The sequence below is a fragment of the Staurois parvus genome, unplaced genomic scaffold (assembly GCF_062004578.1).
Source record: "Staurois parvus isolate SC_StPar_1 unplaced genomic scaffold, SC_StPar_1.0 ptg000154l, whole genome shotgun sequence".
Lineage (NCBI taxonomy): Eukaryota > Metazoa > Chordata > Amphibia > Anura > Ranidae > Staurois > Staurois parvus.
The window spans coordinates 20,083,357-20,101,039 of NW_028317950.1; the positions used below are offsets into that span (position 1 = coordinate 20,083,357).

Genomic DNA, 17,683 nt, shown 5'->3' on the forward strand with positions numbered 1-17,683 from the left:
AAAAATCAGAAAGAATCATACCGCCAAGGAGGTTAAAAAAATATAAATAAAAAAATTACAAATGTTTTTTCCTTTGAGAGCTAAATAACATGCAGTCTCATTTCACAGTGATAGAGTAACACTTCTGCTGTATGAGGCTTCTTCTACCCTGGTCATACAAGAAGTACATTTGAAAAGTTTCATCCCACTGAAGCAACTTACGCTTTCATTGACTTTACATCCCCCCCATTTTGCTGGTGTTCATCAGAGGATTGAAGAGGAAAGGACAGAGATTTCTCAAAATGCACTGGAGATGTTGGGGACCCTGGAGAAGTTGATGCCCCCGGGGATGTTGGCGTTGCCTTCTTCTTCTTTTTCTTATTCTTCTTTCTCTAAAAACAGAAATGTAATTAGTGGACACACTGTAAAGGCCAGCAGGGATTGGACGAGATTTGATATATCTATAGGCAGGCTGGTTGTACCAAAGTTGATCCATCAATTGGTACAACCAGCCTGTCGGATTATGTTTAAAAAACAAAAAGCAGCGCTTCTACCTCCTTATTTAAACATTAACAGCTGAATGGCCAGTGTTCAAGCATGAATTGCAGTCCGCTGAGGAACTGAAGAAAGGAAGATCGATGGCATCAAAGTTAAGAGCAGCAAGCCATCAGCTTTAGTAAGTCATTGGAGTATACAGCACAAAAAGTCAACTTGTTTCTGCCATAACGGCCTTACTCATGTTGGAATTTTTACATGGATTTCTGCCATAGCCACGCTAGCAGTAATCATTGTGTCCTACAGGTCAGGAAGGCTCCCTGCCAGCAGAACACAATAGCACTACGATAGGGATTCCTCCATCAAGCGGTCAGTCAGTGTTTTCCACCTGTACTGCAGTGAAAGAAAATCACAATCTATGGCCTGCTTAACAGTAACCCCTTCTACATGCCAGGAGACACATCACCTACCTTCTCTAGTGGTATTAGGGTTCCGTGCTTGAAATTAAAGCATGACAGGTCCACGGATTCTCCTAAGAACTTGGACAGCTCAGGCTTGCTACGAAAACGCTGACCAGTGGGACTAGCGAACAAGAAGCAGAAGATAAGTAATGCCAGAAATTTTACATAACAGAAACAGAAAATGTTAGGAATTCACAACTGATTCACACATGTGCTGTGCGGATTGAAACTCAGGTTTCAAAGCTAATTGATACAATAGTTGTTCACCAGTTCATGTCAGGTTTACATCAGGTTAAGGACAGGATTAGCTCAGGATCTAATCCTGTTCACAGATATGCCATTTAGAAACGGTTCCTACAGAAGTCAATAGCCTATAATCTGCACCTGAACCTGAAGGCACTGCTCAGAAATTGTACATGACTCTTTTTCAAACCATGCTGAATACGCACCGCAAGTGCACCGGACACATGTGAACAGGCACCACAGGAAGCAATGTTTTTTCACGTCGTGCGGATTGGATGCAGTTCAAACTGCATCCAATCCGCATATATGTGAACCGGCACTCACAAGCAGTATCTGTATAAAGTTAGTCTAATGCTGGACTCAATGTCTTTTTTACTATAAAAATAATGCATCTTTCAGGATGTAGACTTTGCTACATGAGTGGTCAATTAAACAACTCATTTGTCATCTATAATTACTAATTATTTTATTGGGGGTCTTCTGTGTCCCCAATAAAGTCCAAGAAAAAGATTTTATGGTAAGTACAAAAAGAGAAACTTGGACTTATCTCTAACGTCTATATTTTGGAGTATAGTATAGGGCACAGGCAACTTAATCAAAAACCTTCAGTTATAGGAGCCATGGTGTATAAATAAGTTACCCGTGTGCTGTATTATATGTTTAAGATCAAAAGTTGTTTTTGTTTCCTTTATTGTCCATTGAGATTCACAGGAGAGGTAGTAGTCATAGACAACCAGGCAGCTGCAAATAAAACAGTCATCTGTCATTACTACATCTCTTAGGCTCCATGTACTGACATTTTTTGTCTTTTTTTTTTTTAAAGCTCAAAAAACGCTGGATAAACAAATGCTGGTAATAGCGTTTTTTAATAACGGGTTAGGAGCATTAGTGTTTTTACAGTACATGTAGAGAAAAAAAACTAGAGAAAAGCTGTTAGGAGCATTTTAATTTTTTCTGCTGGAAAAACGCTCAAAAAAAACTTTACAAAAACAATTTTATTTCTGCTCCTAGACACTGAAACTCAAAAAATGCTAATAGCCCAAAGTAGTGTGCATGGACACATAGAATAACACTATGTAGCTTCTAGGAGCAGAAAAAAGAGCTAATAACTATTTAGGAGCTTAAAAAAATGATAGTGTGCATGGAGCCTTAAAGTGATTCTAAAAGGTGGTCTTAAAAAACCTTCTTCCTTTAGAACCAGTTTAAGTTCCTCAGTAGACAAATTATTTTTGATGGTCTCAAGCTTTTAAATGGTTAGAGACACACAAAAAGGTTTATAAGAAACCAATTACAAAAATTACATGGAAACCACCATTACCAGCCTCTTTAAAATGTCAGTAATCTAATCTTGCTTTGATTCAGTATCTTCTCATTCTCAAACTTTCCCAACTTGCATGCTTGTGCCAGGTCTCCAATTCATAAAGTAAAAGACAGTCAGGCAACTAGCATTTTTACAACAGAGGTCAGTATGTTTTTAGATGCAATTCAGCCCCAGACTCCTATCTTTTGATAAACAGCTTCCCCAGCACTCCTCTAGCCATGCATCAGCTATAAATCTTGCAGGTTATGTATGCTTCCCAAACAGATTACCATTCTATTCAGACTGGTCTCTGCCATGTAAAATATTAGTGCTACAAACCCAGGATTAAAAAAAAAAAAAAAAAATTATATATATATATATTTATTAGGGTACTTTACAGAGTGCGTAAATTGCAACTTCAAGTAGTGAACCATACAATAAGGGGCAATAACCACCACTCAAGGTCAGGATTGTGGCATTTTAAAACACACTTTTATAGTACGTTCAGCTGAAAAGTACTCTTTAGAGAGCACAATAGTACAATTAAATACGTGAATGGAGGCAGCCATATTTGCTCATTACATATGCAGGATTGTCTTTGTAGAAAACCGGCACAGTGATTGAAAACAATGCATGCTCTAGTGCTCTTCCAGCAGTTATATAGTAGGATCACTAAATGCAGTGTCCGCCATTCACAGCGATGCTGGAGAAAGTATCTGAAATCTGTTAACCATAGGCAACTGTGAAATTATGGAACAGTTTGTATTTAATTGTAAGTCACATAAAGATGATGAACTTTATAAACGCAAAATTCACTAAAAAAAAAATAAAAAAAATAATAATGGATACGCTACAGTTCTCCTATTTTAATTGTAATGTCACTTTCGTTGAATTAAACTTTGCATTATTCTAGCATGCGTCATGTAACGCAATACAAAATAATCAATAGCTTGAATCAGCCAGGCAGGACTCAAGCTGATTATCTGTCATTTTGCAACACCTCAGGGCAGTTGCCTTTAGTTCACATCCAAACCTACCTTTGATAATAAGTGTCTGAGTGTCCACAAGACTGTCCCGATTTACGGACGGCTGTCCTCCGTTTCCAGCCCGGGCCCAGCAGTGGCCAGTCCTCCCAGCCCTCAGACATGGTGAGCGGGGCTCTGTGGAACTGCAATAACAAGGGGACAGAATGATAAATGGGCCCCGGAGCCTGCGGCAGCTGCAGCCATAGGAAAGACACTCACATTAGAGACACACATGGATGCTCACAGCTTCAACCCAGGGCCAGAGCCTCTGACTCACTGAATTCCTGCTATTCCAGCCCACAGTAAAGGCTGTGGGAGGAAGTGAAGCAGACAGGAACACCCTGCAATGCGCTGGAAGCCAGGAACAAATTGTAATGATATCCTATGCACAAGAGGGCCATCGGTTAACTGCCTCCTTCCTCCATCCCCTGAATCCATGCAGCCTGGACCAGCGCACTTCATTATACAATCCGCTTCACTAGGATAAGCCTCTTTACAGGGTCAGTGCATCCAAGCTGATATTTCTGGTTCTGGGTGATGCTGGAGATTTAAATGTGAACCTGACATTAACAAGATACAGTCTATTACCATTATGAAACACAAAAAGCCACTTAATAAAAACATTTCTTTGAAACCACATTTGCATTACACAATATGCCAAAAGGTAGAAAAACTGATCAATATATAAGTTCAAAGAAAAGCCCAAGCAGTTTTCAAAGGAGACGACATCCGCTTATCCATTTTCATGCATGTTCTTGCTGTGCAATATCCACATATACTTTAATTACCATTCAAGGGTCCTATTTTTTTTATTATTATTATTATTATAATAAACTATATTTATGCAGTTTTGCTCTGTTTGAAATAAAACACCACAATATAGGTGTCGTGTTTGGCCAGCTTTACAGATAATACACGTTTTTCTCCCCATTTATTTGTTACTCTTTTGTCCAAGAAAGAGGTTACATTTTAATAAAGTGCAAATTTAAAAATGTTTTTTTTAAAAAAAAAATCAGCACAAGGAACAATACTTACAGTCAATGCAATGTGTTCCTTGTGATGCGGTTTTACTACCTCCGATCCCCCCCTCCACCCCTGTAATCTTCTGGTACCAAAAGATGATTTCCCCTGCACGGCAAATGCATAATATGCATCGCATACTATCACATTATGAAGGACTTACCTTAAATCGAAGCCCTTTAGCGGTGCTCTATCACCACAGTAGAGCCTTCCATCTTCACCCAGTCCTCCTTCCGGGTTTGCAGGTTGCGGTCGCTTGATTGGCTGAGCTGCAATGACATCACTCCCACACATGCGCAGAAGTCTCAGCCGTGGCACACAGCTCTGAAGGAATGGCACGGGTATACCATCCTTCAGAATGCATGCGTCGATGTCATCACCAGCCGCTGCTCGCTAGGGTATCTCCTAAACGGTTCATTTAGGAGACTCGTTTTACCTACAGGTAAGCTTTATTATAAGATTACCTGTAGATAAAATATATGAGAGTTTACTTCCACTTTAACCACTTGCCCTCCAGAGGATTTACCCCCCCCCCCCCCAAGCCATTTTTTGCGATACGGCGCTGCGTTATTTTAACTGACAACTGCGCGGTCATGCAACACTGCACCCAAATGAAATTTACATCCTTTTTCCCCACAAATAGAGCATTCTTTCTGTGGTACTTGATTGCCTGTGTGGTTATTTTTTGCGCTAGAAACAAAAAAAGACTGACAATCGAGAAAAAAAAAAAAAAAAAAAAAAAAAACAATATTTTTAACTTTTTGCTATCCAGTAAAAATTTTTTAAAAAAAAAAATCAAATTTCGTCACAAATTTAGACCAAAATCTATTCTGCTATATGTTTTTGTTAAAAAAAAGTCCCAATAAGTGTAAATTAATTGGTTTACGTGAAAGTTATAGCGTCTACAAATGGCGGTATATATACTAAGTTTTCTTTTTTTTTACTAGTAATGGCGGCGATCAGCGACTTTTAGCGGGACTGCGGGGGGCATTCTGACACTGGGGGGGAACTAACTGCCACCGACATCCCCAGTGACACCAATATAGTGATCAGTGCTAATAAAAGTCACCGACACTGTACTAATGGCACTGGGCATAAAGGGTTACTGTGTGCGGTTTCACTATGTGGGTTCTCTGTGTGCTTCACTGTAAGCACCCTGCTTTGTATGGCTCTGCTATGCAGTGCCATACAAAGCAGTGTGCAGGAGTTGACAGGGGAGAGATCTGTGTTTATACAACACAGATCTCTGTGGTTAATAAAACACAAAGGACCCATCATATGCATCCATCAAGAGTACCAACTATGACTGCCCTTTCTGCCCTCCCCATCCATTCATTCATAAAAGCTGTACCATCGCTTCTATGAATGAAAACTGCTCCATGAATGGACCTTTTATTCATCCGCATGTACTCCAATCACAAATCACTTTTCATTTAAGCTCTAGTACAGCTATGAATGGAGGAGGGAGGTGGAAAAGGCAGGTATAGTCAGCAATCTTAATGAGTACATACGTTGGCTCCCTCAGCTACATTCATCCCCACCCCTTGCAGAGTTGGGGGGGAGGGGGGGAAATCAGAGGGTTTTCTGAAAGCAGAAACCACCAGCACTAGAAACACTTTCTTGGCAAAAGTAATATTACTTGTGCTGCGGTCTCATTAATCCTGTATATTAATTGTCAAAACAGTGTCCTGTTGGGGATTTGTTCAGCCCACTAGCTAAAGGAAAGAAAAATACTCAAATACTCACCATTCATTGAACAAAAAAGCAAGAAAAAAAATCTACTTGTTCTCTGTAAATCTGACCAAACACATTGTAAAGCGCAAACTGTTGGCGCTACGTAAATCTAGTATTATTATAATAATAGTAGTAAATAATAAACACATTACAAATATATTGTAGTGATTTGCTTCAAATGAAGCAAAACTGCATGAACACCGTTTAAATTTACAAAATAAGACACTTGAATAGTAATTAAAATTTATGTGGGCATTGCAAAGCAAGAATATGCTAGAAAAAAAAATTACAAAATGCTAAAAACTGCATGGCAAAATGACCACAAATCCAAACATCTCAGAAGCTGAAATGACCTGCAAATCTCAACTTTTCTTGCAAAACAGGGCAGCACAGTGGCTAAATGGTTAGCATTTCTGCCTGGCAGTACTAGGGTCGCTGGTTCGAATCCCAACCATGGCACCACCTGCCTGGAGTTTGCATGTTCTCCCTGTGCTTACGTGGGTTTCCTCAGGGTACTCCGGTTTCCTCCCACACTCCAAAGATATGCTGGTAGGTTCATTGGCTCCTGTCTAAATTAGCCCTACTATGTGTATGTATGAATGTGAGTTAGGGACCTTAGATTGTACGCCCCTTGAGGGTTAGGGACTGATGTGAATGTATAATATATATGTAAAGCGCTGCGTAAATTGATGGCACTATATAAGTACCTGAAATAAATAAAAAGTCATGCTTGACACTGCCCCCCCTGACTTCTAATACCTCTCAATTGGTCAGGGATGCTGGCCATTACATTTAAGGACCAACCAACACAAAGCAAAACCAAGCTCATTTTGTAAAACTGAGGTATAATTTCGGCCAACTGCATCTGTGGATCATTTTGACAAATGTCATTAGTAACATCTGCTTACATCATTTTATTATATGTTTATTTGCAATGCCCAGGTTTGTAACAGGTAAAGATCAACTCCAGGAAAACCATTGAAATACATTTTATAGAGCTATTTTACCTGACAAATTATTACTGTTTACATATTTGTCCATCCAATCCTGAGATTTATTCAGCTCTGTCAGACAGCACTGCCAGTCTGATGATATGATTTTTCACTGAAGTTTTTGCAAATGGTGGAGTTTACAGACACTAGGTATTCCACGATGCAGCCCATCCATATTATATCAGTATTTCAACCAAAAAAAATAAAAAGGATGGGTGTAGAGGGATTTTGAATTATAGCACTCTGGGATGAAAATAGATGCACAAAAAAGATACAAATATTTCTAATTTATCGGTACCAAAACAGACATACTCATACAGAAAAAAACTATTATATTTCACATGGGAAAAGATGATGATCAAGATATGTAAATTCGTAAACAAAACTAGGACACTTTCTTATAGCACCAAGCAAAGGACAAAGGTTACATCAAGGTAAATGCCAAAAAAGTTCTATATGAATGGAATGCCCCTAGTCCAGGGGGTGAGACACACTATAGAAGGGCATAGGCAATGGCTACAGGGGGAGGTGGTGGCCAAACAGCAGAGACAAGGACGCAGAACAAACCCCCTACAATATTAGGATGACAGCAAATACCTTCTTCACAGCCTGCCCAAGTGGCATAGCCTTCAGCTATTCAAAACTTACTGCCCAACACCGTCTGGGTATTACATAAAACATAACAGTTGAAGGCATTATGAGACACTTTGTACTTCTCATCAGTCCTAGAAGCAGTGCCCAGGTTAGCAGGAAGAGACCCTAGCAGTTGCCTAACCTACAGCTCTTATACAAGGGCCCCTAAATTATAGAGAACCCTTGACAAATCTACTTCTGGTGGCATCCAACTATCGAAAAAATGTGGACTACTATGGAAACACTCCCACACCTTCTGCCAATGCCACGCGACATTCTGTTTTTACCACAATCTTCCCAATCCAGAAACCTACACAAACACCCTTGCATCCAAGCTTCCACACAAGCCTGGTATAACCTTTTATCATCGACCTCCTCAGAATCAAAGGTAATTCCCACCCCAATCACCGTACTACATTTTTTCACCCCTTCTTTGAACCTTCTACACTGGGAAAAACAAGATATATCCCATATACAAGACCTCTACACAAAATACAAACTAGACTCCTTTCCAACTATCCAACAGAAATTTCACCTTCCTAACAAAGACATTTTTACATACTTGAGAATAGCTCACTCCTTACAAAAGATGAATATTCCCCTTTTTCTGAAAGTTCCCACAACCGCATATCTTTTTCTCACCAAACCACAATACCCTAAGAATATATCGACTTTTTACAAGCTAATAACCAGTCCACTGTTTTCCCTTCAATCCACTTCCTTATCCAATTGGGAAAAAATCCTCTCCCAACCAATACAACCCCACACATGGGAAAGAACTTTTACCATCACACACAAAGCATCCAGATGTAGCTCCCATTGGGAATCATACATAAAAAATTTTACACCAATGGTATTTCACACCTGTCAAACTTGCACTATTTTACCCTCTCCACTCATAACACTGCGACCCTATGTCCTAGACTGGTGTCCCCCCCCCCACCCCCCAACCTTTTCTCTTCCCACCCCTCCTCCCTACCCGTTCCAACTTATATAACGTTTTCTTTTATACCTAACGGCTCACACTAAATAAATAACACGTTGAAACACTAATTGTTCATATACCCCTGACCAATTGGTGGGGTTTTCTCTTACTCCATCTAAGTATGTATACTTGATTGTAAACCGTACTGATATACATATATTATTTTGTATTGTGTTACAATCTTTCAATAAAAACATTTGAAATATAGAGAACCCTTGAGCAAAATGTGAAAATTATGCGGTGCCCCTGCTGCTAAATAATGTGAGTGAAAAATACTTACAAAGTAGTTTGTTCAGCTCTCATAAAACACAGGACTTCCCTGACAATGCTTTCATCCAAAATTCCTGTCCAAATGCAGTGACCCATCTTTGTTCTGGCATCATCCAGGTTCCCCATCTACTTCCTTGACCAAAGTGACATTTTACACATTCCACAACCATGTGTAATCTTGGAGCCTGTGCAACTCCTGCCTCCATTTACAAACATCTGACATACTTGTTTCAAAATTATGTTTCAGTCTGACTATGGAGGGAGAGGAGACTGAAGAAATACTTCTTCTTGTCTGCAGCAGACTGATGACATCATCTCATCTTAAAGCGGAGCTCCACTTACCCTGTCAAAAAATAAAAGTCAGCAGCTACAAAACTGTAGCTGCTGACTTTTAAGAAACAGCCACTTACCTGTCCCTCGGTCTCGCAGTGTGTCCCCCACATCTCGTTTCGCCGGCCATCCTGTATTCCAGGAGGCCGGCATGTTCAGTGTGGGCACCCGGCTGTGATAGCTTGCGACTTCACAGATGGGTACCCACTGCGCATGCTCTAGTAGTGGTGCGGTTCATGAATGGTCCTGTAGTCTTCAGGGACCTGTCACGTGTACCAAAAGACTACAGGGAGAGAGGGAGAAAAGACACCTTCCGCTTCCGATTGCCTAGGCGATCAGACCGGAAGCAAGAGCGGGTACATGTCAAATTCGGGTACCTGCTCCCCCCGCCCCCCAAAGGTACCTATCTTAATGGGGAACGGGGGAGCAATCCTTAAAGCGGAACTTCCCCTTTTAGGTGGAGCTCCGCTTTAAGTAAAGTCACTGACTGAAGCTCAAGGACAGCAGTTTAAAGCAGATGTAAAGACTAATGTTCAGTCCTCATATGTACTGAGCATCCTAACTCTTAAAAAATCCATCCCACAAAAAAAAAAAAAAAAAAAAAAAAGGATAAAAATAAAAAGCCCAACAAAAGAAATCCATAAACAGCTTATGTTGCAAAATTCATCTTCATTCAGATCACACAGTACATTTTTATCTGGTAATACATTTCCTCAGCAGTCTTTACTCAACTGTCTCACATTGCAATTTTTCTAATAAAAGCATAGTTTGATCATTAATTTGAGTATCGCGTTGACCTTCATGTAACTGCTTTTTCTTGTGAATTCTCAGTTCACAATTTTTTTTCTCTAATAAATTTCCTCAGCCTAAAGACCAGTATCATTTAATCAATTTACTCTGAGCCAAGATACATTGATAATGAGGTCTGATGAACCCCAAACTGAGTGGGGTGAACATGGAATCATTTATAATTCATAGCCACCCTCATTTCTCCAAATTGCGCAAGTCAGCGAAAACATTATCGGCTTTAGATCTTATGTCTGGGGCCAGGCACAGAACTGACAGATTTCATATAACCATCTCCTCTTCTTAAAATAAACTCAAGAAAGGTTAAGTTGTATCATTCAGATTAGAGACCGGAATGCATAAACACCTTGGCCAGGATCTACACCGCCTTTGAGATACCAGGTTGTAAATGGCTGCTGTAAAACAGTAGAGTCTGAAAACATAGTGACTTCCGAGACAGCCTTTCATAAACAGTCAAAAAAACAGAACACATGCAAGAATGGTTTTAAAGCAAGTTTTCTTTAAATATCGTTCACCAACCGATTCAAAATCTCTTCATATTCCGTACCTATCACAGTGAGTCAAAGTCCTAAATAGCAATTACACTGACATATGGGAAAATAACCATCAGTCCGACAACACACACCTACCGTAGGTTACAAGGAACAAAGGGGCACACACAATAGGCACAAGATTGATTGATGTGTGTGTGTGTGTATATATATATATATATATATATATATATATACACACACATACATACATACATATACACACACACACACACACACAAAATATATAAAAGTAAATACATTTATATTAGCAATTCACTTAAGGCTCAACACACAATGCTAACACACCAGGATAAGGATACGTCTTTTGATAAAAAAGGGACAGCTATTTGTAGTGGAGTTCAATCAGATTGGGATATTACAGTCACATGGCTAAAGCAAAGATACATAAAGCTGATCTCCAGGTTTCAGTCAACTTTAAATAGTTAGTTTGGATCAAGCTGATCCAAACTATTTAGTTCACAAATAGATGCAATGACTGTCAATGCTATATAAACTGAATGTCGCCTCAGCTACATACAATATACAGCTCTGTGCTCTGGCAGCAGCATGAGAACTTCCCATCCCACGACTACAACAAAACCAAGTCAGGCTGAGCACAGCTCAGCCATTCATAGGCAGCTTTGTATTCTCTGAATGAATACTGAGCTTCCTCTGATTGGCTGAGAAAGAGAGGCAGGCTGATCATGTCACAAGCTCTACCTCAGCCAATCAGAGAATGCTTGGCATTCATTTGGAGAATAAAAAGCTTCCCCTGAATAGCTGAGCAGTATTCAGCCCAACTTGATTTTGTCCCGCGTGTGTGACAGCAAGTCTCTGTTTTACTGCCAGAACACAGTGCTGTATACTGTAAGTAGGTGACCCTACATACAGTTTATATAATGCTGACAGTCACCGCATGTAATAGTGCACTAAATAGTTCTTTTGGACCAGCTTGGTCCAAACAAACCATTTAAAGTCGAAGGGTATGTTCACCTTCAGTTCACCACCCACGTTCACAATCTGAAAAGAGCGTGGCCATGCAGGGCACCGCCCACACCATTTGCTCTCAGAGTTCTGTGAATGAATGGACTACAAGTACCCACAGCCTTTGCTGCTGGTTGCTTGTGGTTCTCAATGAAATATGAGGGCGCTGATGAGCATCTTTGCAGTTCCTCGTTTCTTGTGGACTAAAAAACTGCCTACTGTATTGGAGGTACGGACAGACAGCTACACTGACAGTCTGCAGGAGCCCAACATTGTACCCACAATCTGCTGATCGCTGGTGCAATGCTTTCCAGAAAAAAAAAAAAAAAAAAAGTAAAATGTATTTTTTTTATTTTACCTGCAAACAACCTGGATATCAGCTTTAAGAGACATATGGCCAAATCTTTTTGGCCATACTTCTCTTCTGGGTCATAGAAGTGTGCTTACTTTTGCTCCCCTGTGACCGAGTCCGCTAATAGTGGGCTAAAACCAGCTGCTAGTTGACATCACAAGAGCCAATACAGGCTCTGGAAGGATCCAAACTATACGGTCAGGATCCATCCGGCTGCCCGATTGACAACTGAAGCCAGCTGTGCCCGCTCCCTCACCAGCCCATCGACCAGAGAGCACTGGAGGGGCTAGAGCAGACAGCTGTGACAGAGTCACTACTCTCTGCTCAGAGCTGAACAAGGCTTGAGCAATCAACAATCATGCGATCGCTCAGTTCTTGGGCTTAGAGCCAGAAGGGGACAGCTGCAACATCAGACTAAATGCTGTAGCATGGAGGTATGTCTGTTTGTTTTTGAAACCCCAATATTTTCCTTTGAACCTTGGGTAAAGCTTTGGAAATTGTGTATTTTTTGTATTGCATTTTAAAAACATGCACTTATTAACCTCCCTGGCGGTATGATTATTTCAGATTTTTGGTGCTGAAAGCAGTACCATTATTTTGCATGGAAATTTGACATTTTATATTGTAGGCCTGTAATTTTTAGAAATAACTCACTGAAATCTGTCTGAACAAGAGTGTAATAAACATTCCGGGTATGATAAAACTTGAAACACGAAATCATAAATTATAATGTAATAAATAATCATAAAAAATAATAATATAATAATAAATTGAATTCAATAATATAATCAAACCAAAAACACTGAAATTTGAAATATAGCGCCAAGTTCGCACATCGCTGAGCAAAGTCGCAAAATCGTTTTCAGTGTCTGATGAGGAATTTCCCCACAAATCATTATCACTCAATTCTGCAAGTAGTTCTAATTTACTATCGCTGTTCTCTAGCTGATCTAAACCCGCTTTTGACCTAAAGGGACGCTTTTTGGACGCCATGGACATTTCTCATTTTCCAGGTAGAAAGAAGACTAAAAATGCAGGCAGGGCACAGGACAAAGCACTCGGGACAAAATGTATGTGAAATGGTTTGGTACAGTAATGTTATACTATGTGATTTTAGTGATTTTTGTGAATGTCACTTTTTGTCATTTTCAAATTTCCCGCCGTTCCGTCCCCCGTACGTCCTGATGCTCGCAGGGGACGGAACCCAGATGACAGATACTGGCATCCGCCGGATTACATTGCCGGGGACACTGCAAGAGGGACATCGCAGGAGCGCAGGACAAGGTAAGTGATCGAGGGATTCTGTAGCAGCGCTGCATGGTAAGCCCGAGTGTAGCTTGGGGTTACCACTTGTGGTACTAAAACTTTACCCCGAGCTACACTCAGGAATACTGCCAGGTAGGTAAAGCAGGCCGTATACTTGTAGACTATACTATGAACATTCTTACCAAAACATCTTGTCAGTACTTTCGATAATGCCTTTGGAGACTTACAGCTCAACTCCAAAGAAGCTTTTCTTCCCCATGTAGTCAGGCTGTGCCCCCACTGCATGGCTCAACTGCTCATTTTTTCTAGAAGTGAGCACAAAATTTATATTCAAATGATCTTTTGATTCTCTGAAAAACCGTGCTCCCCCAACAGTCCAACGGTGGACTGTTCCTGTCTATGAAACGTGCTCTGGGCATGACATCAGGAACTGTTCACTTTCAAAACTGCTGGAGCGTGGGGGGGGGCAGACAGGTCTTGTGTGATGAGGATTGGGTAAGTACATCCCTGCTGTCCTCCCCTCTAGAATAAAGCAAGCTGTTAACCTGTGCAGTGCAGGCACAGACCTACTGCACAGGAAAAAACATTTTTTGCCTGGAGTTCAGCCTTAAAGAACATGGTTTGAGAGTACTTCAAAATTTAATTTGCTTTTTAAAATTGTTTTCAGGACAAATGGAATCTCATGAACCAAAACCACATTAACTGATACTTAATTTGAGGAACATTTTCTATCCTGCTTCTTCAAATATTTCATCACTACCATCACGAACGATTAGCAATTTTCTCACATTAACAATTAGAAAATTGAATAAATGTTCTGAAAACCAAAAATTTCAAACAAAATTCCACTGGTGTATGGCCAGCTTTAGGCTATCAGTCAGAAAAACTGGAGCCCTGTTCAATATAAATTCTTAAACTACACAAGGTCAGCAGAAGAGTCAGGGGGCCCCATGAGGCCAATGAACTCCCACTCTGAGCTGAATGTTACAGATCATCACACTCATCCTAATACAGACTAACCTTCATGGTATATCAAAGCAGCATTTCCTCCCCCCACCTCTCATCACTGTTAGGAGCTGAAGGGAATCAGGGAAGAGGTCATGATTAACAAAGGCCTATATTTCCAAAGCTGCCTCTTTCTGCTGAATTTCCCTCCCATAGACCACAGATGCTTTCTACAAGGGTGTAAGCTGTGGGCTGGTAGCGATGTGTTTTCTGAAGCACCAAGCTGGATTCCCTTTGTTGTTGGGTTTGAGCATGCTTGACGGTTGTCCCATGGGTCAACTTCATACCTTAATTGTTGTGCGTGTTGTGAGCCGCTATGTGTAAACTAATTACCTAGCTGCCAGCACCTAAACACACACTTATAAATGTGTACCAGTGTTCAATAATCAAAAATATGGTGCAGTGCTAACAAAGTAACATCAAACGGTGAATATATAAAGTCCTTGAATTCCCTTGTTCTTCAATAATAAAGAAGTTGAAAGGGACATCTATTATTGAAGAACAAGGGAATTCATGGAATTTAATATTCACTGTTTGATGTTACTTTAGGTTAGTTCTGCACCATATTATTGATTTTTGGTCACTTTATTCTACAAGAAAAAAAACTGTTAACCTTCCTGTTACACTAGGAAACCGAATACAATATATTGTTTTACCAGTATAGGGCCCACATCTGCTACATAATATAGACTCTGGTCTTATATTAATACTGTCAAACTGGCCTTTTTGTATCATATAAGGTACAGTATATCAAAAAGGTTCTAAAATGTGTCTTTGCTGGCACTTGGTTTGAAATATCCTTTACCTGCTCACAGTGGGTGGAAAAAATTACATTCTTTGATATATTTATTAGGACTAAAGATGCCTACAGACACTATGAAATGTAAGCATTCTGGCCTTTTACCATCAGATCACTGAATGTTCTTATGTCTACAGCAGTATTTCTCAACCAGGGTGCCCAGGCAGCCTGGGGTGCCTTGAGGTTTCTTCAACGGTGCCTTGGCAAAATGTCTAAAAATTGGCCAAAACTTGTATACAAGCCAGCGGGTGGAACAAGCCTGCCATTTCGTTACACAAAGCCACAAGTTTTCATTGTGCACCATTATGACCTTACAGCTGCTGGAGTCCTGACAACCAATGACATCATCAGTTTATGAGAATGTCGGTTGCCTGCACAGCATCCTAGTTTGACCCTCCCCTGCAGTGCTGGGGTCACATTAGCTCAGTGATGGAGAAAAACTGAGGGAGAAGAGAAACAATGGAATACTAATCAGTACCATTGTGCAAAAGTGTATTTGATTTGGAAGAATAAGTCACCTCCATCGTTGGGTGCCCTGCATGTGTGGATGTTGCTGCATTATATAAAACTATTAGAATAGCTTTTCACATTTTAGAATGGGGTGCCTCAAGACTGTCCATCATTTTAAAGGGTGCCTTGACTGAAAAAAGGTTGAGAAACACTGGTCTACAGGTCCTCCAAAAAGCAGTAGATATCCCTATCCCAAAGCTTCTCATGTAAGAAGTTGATTAGCCAGGATGGATGCTTTCCTGCTGATGACTAATGCTTCCTATCAAGAGGCCAATGCCAGGGATGTTCCATTGGAAAAAGCATGCACATTCTTATGATGCGAATATCCACACTCCTTGAATGATCAGCAGCCTGATTGTGCATATGTACATGGCTGGCCATCACCAAATGTCTGTTCAAATGCCATCCGTACAAATCACAAGATCTATGGAGAAAATTTGCATTGCAGTAAAATGGTTACCTGAGCAGCCAATCACCAAGTCCAAAGACTGCTACATGGGGCAAAGAGTGGGTTATTGGCCCTGTGCAAGCTTTGGTCTAATGCCAAAAATGTATGCTCTAGAGTTAGCAAAGGGTTGGATAAGAGAAATAGGTGGGAACATCTGAATAGACAAAGAGACACACTAACTCCCTGGTGACCAACCTACAGCCCATTGGCACTTTGTGTGACCCTCAGGCCCCTGCAGAAGCTAATCTTTTTTTTCCTATTACCCCGTTATGGATGTGATTTCTAGCAGTCTTATGTAACGAGTCTTCTGGCTATGACTGTCGCCTGAAGGAAGACCCAGTCTCCAACAACTCCTAGCATGTTCACAGTCTCTGACAGTCTCTTGCAGCATGCCTGTAGTTTCTGGCCATCTCTTGCATCATGCCTGCCATCTCTGCATTCACACTTAAGGACTTGTAGCTTGAAGCTCGAAGCCTGAAGCTCCAAAAACGCTGAAAATTAAAAAATCAATTGCCATCTATGGTGCCTGTTTGCACAATCAGGTGTGAACAGGTACCATAGAAGACAACTGATTTTTATTTTTTAAGTTTCAGTGTTTTTGGAGCTTCAAGCTACAAATCTCTCAAGTGTGAATGTAGCCTTACAGTATGTCCACAGTCTCTGACCATTTCTTGTCCTTGACTATTTTATATGCGGCTCTTTGGTGATGCTGGGGGCCTTACTTGAGGCCTCTCCATATCAAGAAAGCTGACCACCATTGCTCCAAATCATTAGTGCTTATTAAAGTGTTACTAAACCCACAACAGTAAAATCAGTCTGTATATGCAGTAAAGCATGCTTGTTATACTCACTGTGGAACCTAAGGGGTTAATCCTCCACATTGTGTAAAAAGGATGTTTGATCTGGTCTTCTCTGATCCTCCCCTTTTTCTACTGTCCCCAATCCATCTGCTGATAGCACAGAGCCTTGGGGGCAAGCTGAACATGCTCAGTTTGGTGTGTATTTCTAGAATGTGTTTTTTTTTTTCTTGGAAGGGTGCATGTGATTAGCACAGGGCCAATCAGCGCTGTCCAGACAGAGGGTCAGGGGTCCTGAGGCCTCAAAGGACAATCAGGGAAGAATGAAAACTCCTCCTACAAGCTTTAACCAGTGCTCTGCTGGAAACTGACAGAAGTCACAAGACTGCAGATGAGAAAAGGTATTTTTAGCATTTTATATTTACTAACATAATTGCATTTCCATGTTGTGTGTACTATGGGAGACTAGATATAGCGAGCACAGGGTCCTGGGTTTAGTAACACTTTAACATAAATACTGTGACCATGTTAGATAGTATAGTAGACAGTGAATAAGAAACTGTGATTTATAAAACTAGGTGGTGAAAAACGGTATTATCTAGGACAACAAAATCATTAAAATATCCATATATCTGGTGCAGCGACTGCTGTACTGAATAGAAAGAAAATAAATATTCTCTTGTAAAAGGAAAATAACAAGCCAATGTTACACTCC

General features: G+C 40.5%; 1 protein-coding gene across 6 annotated transcripts in view; it reads right to left on the reverse strand.

Moving 5' to 3' along the window:
• LOC149463604 (methyl-CpG-binding domain protein 1-like) overlaps nucleotides 1-17,683 on the reverse strand; it is a 71,817-nt gene that overhangs the window by 44,167 nt on the left and 9,967 nt on the right. For 2 of the 6 annotated variants that reach the window (XM_089675179.1, XM_089675177.1), the window contains exons 1-4: nucleotides 3,723-3,893; nucleotides 3,516-3,646; nucleotides 945-1,056; nucleotides 202-371 (exon numbers count right to left, since the gene is read on the reverse strand). In XM_089675179.1, coding sequence (XP_089531305.1) covers nucleotides 202-371; nucleotides 945-1,056; nucleotides 3,516-3,646; nucleotides 3,723-3,737 — 428 coding nt within the window. In that variant the 5' untranslated portion in view covers nucleotides 3,738-3,893. Of the gene's footprint in view, nucleotides 1-201; nucleotides 372-944; nucleotides 1,057-3,515; nucleotides 3,647-3,722; nucleotides 3,894-17,683 lie in introns of those variants that run through there. The other 4 variants (XM_089675180.1, XM_089675181.1, XM_089675182.1 and 1 more) reach the window with 3 other exon arrangements.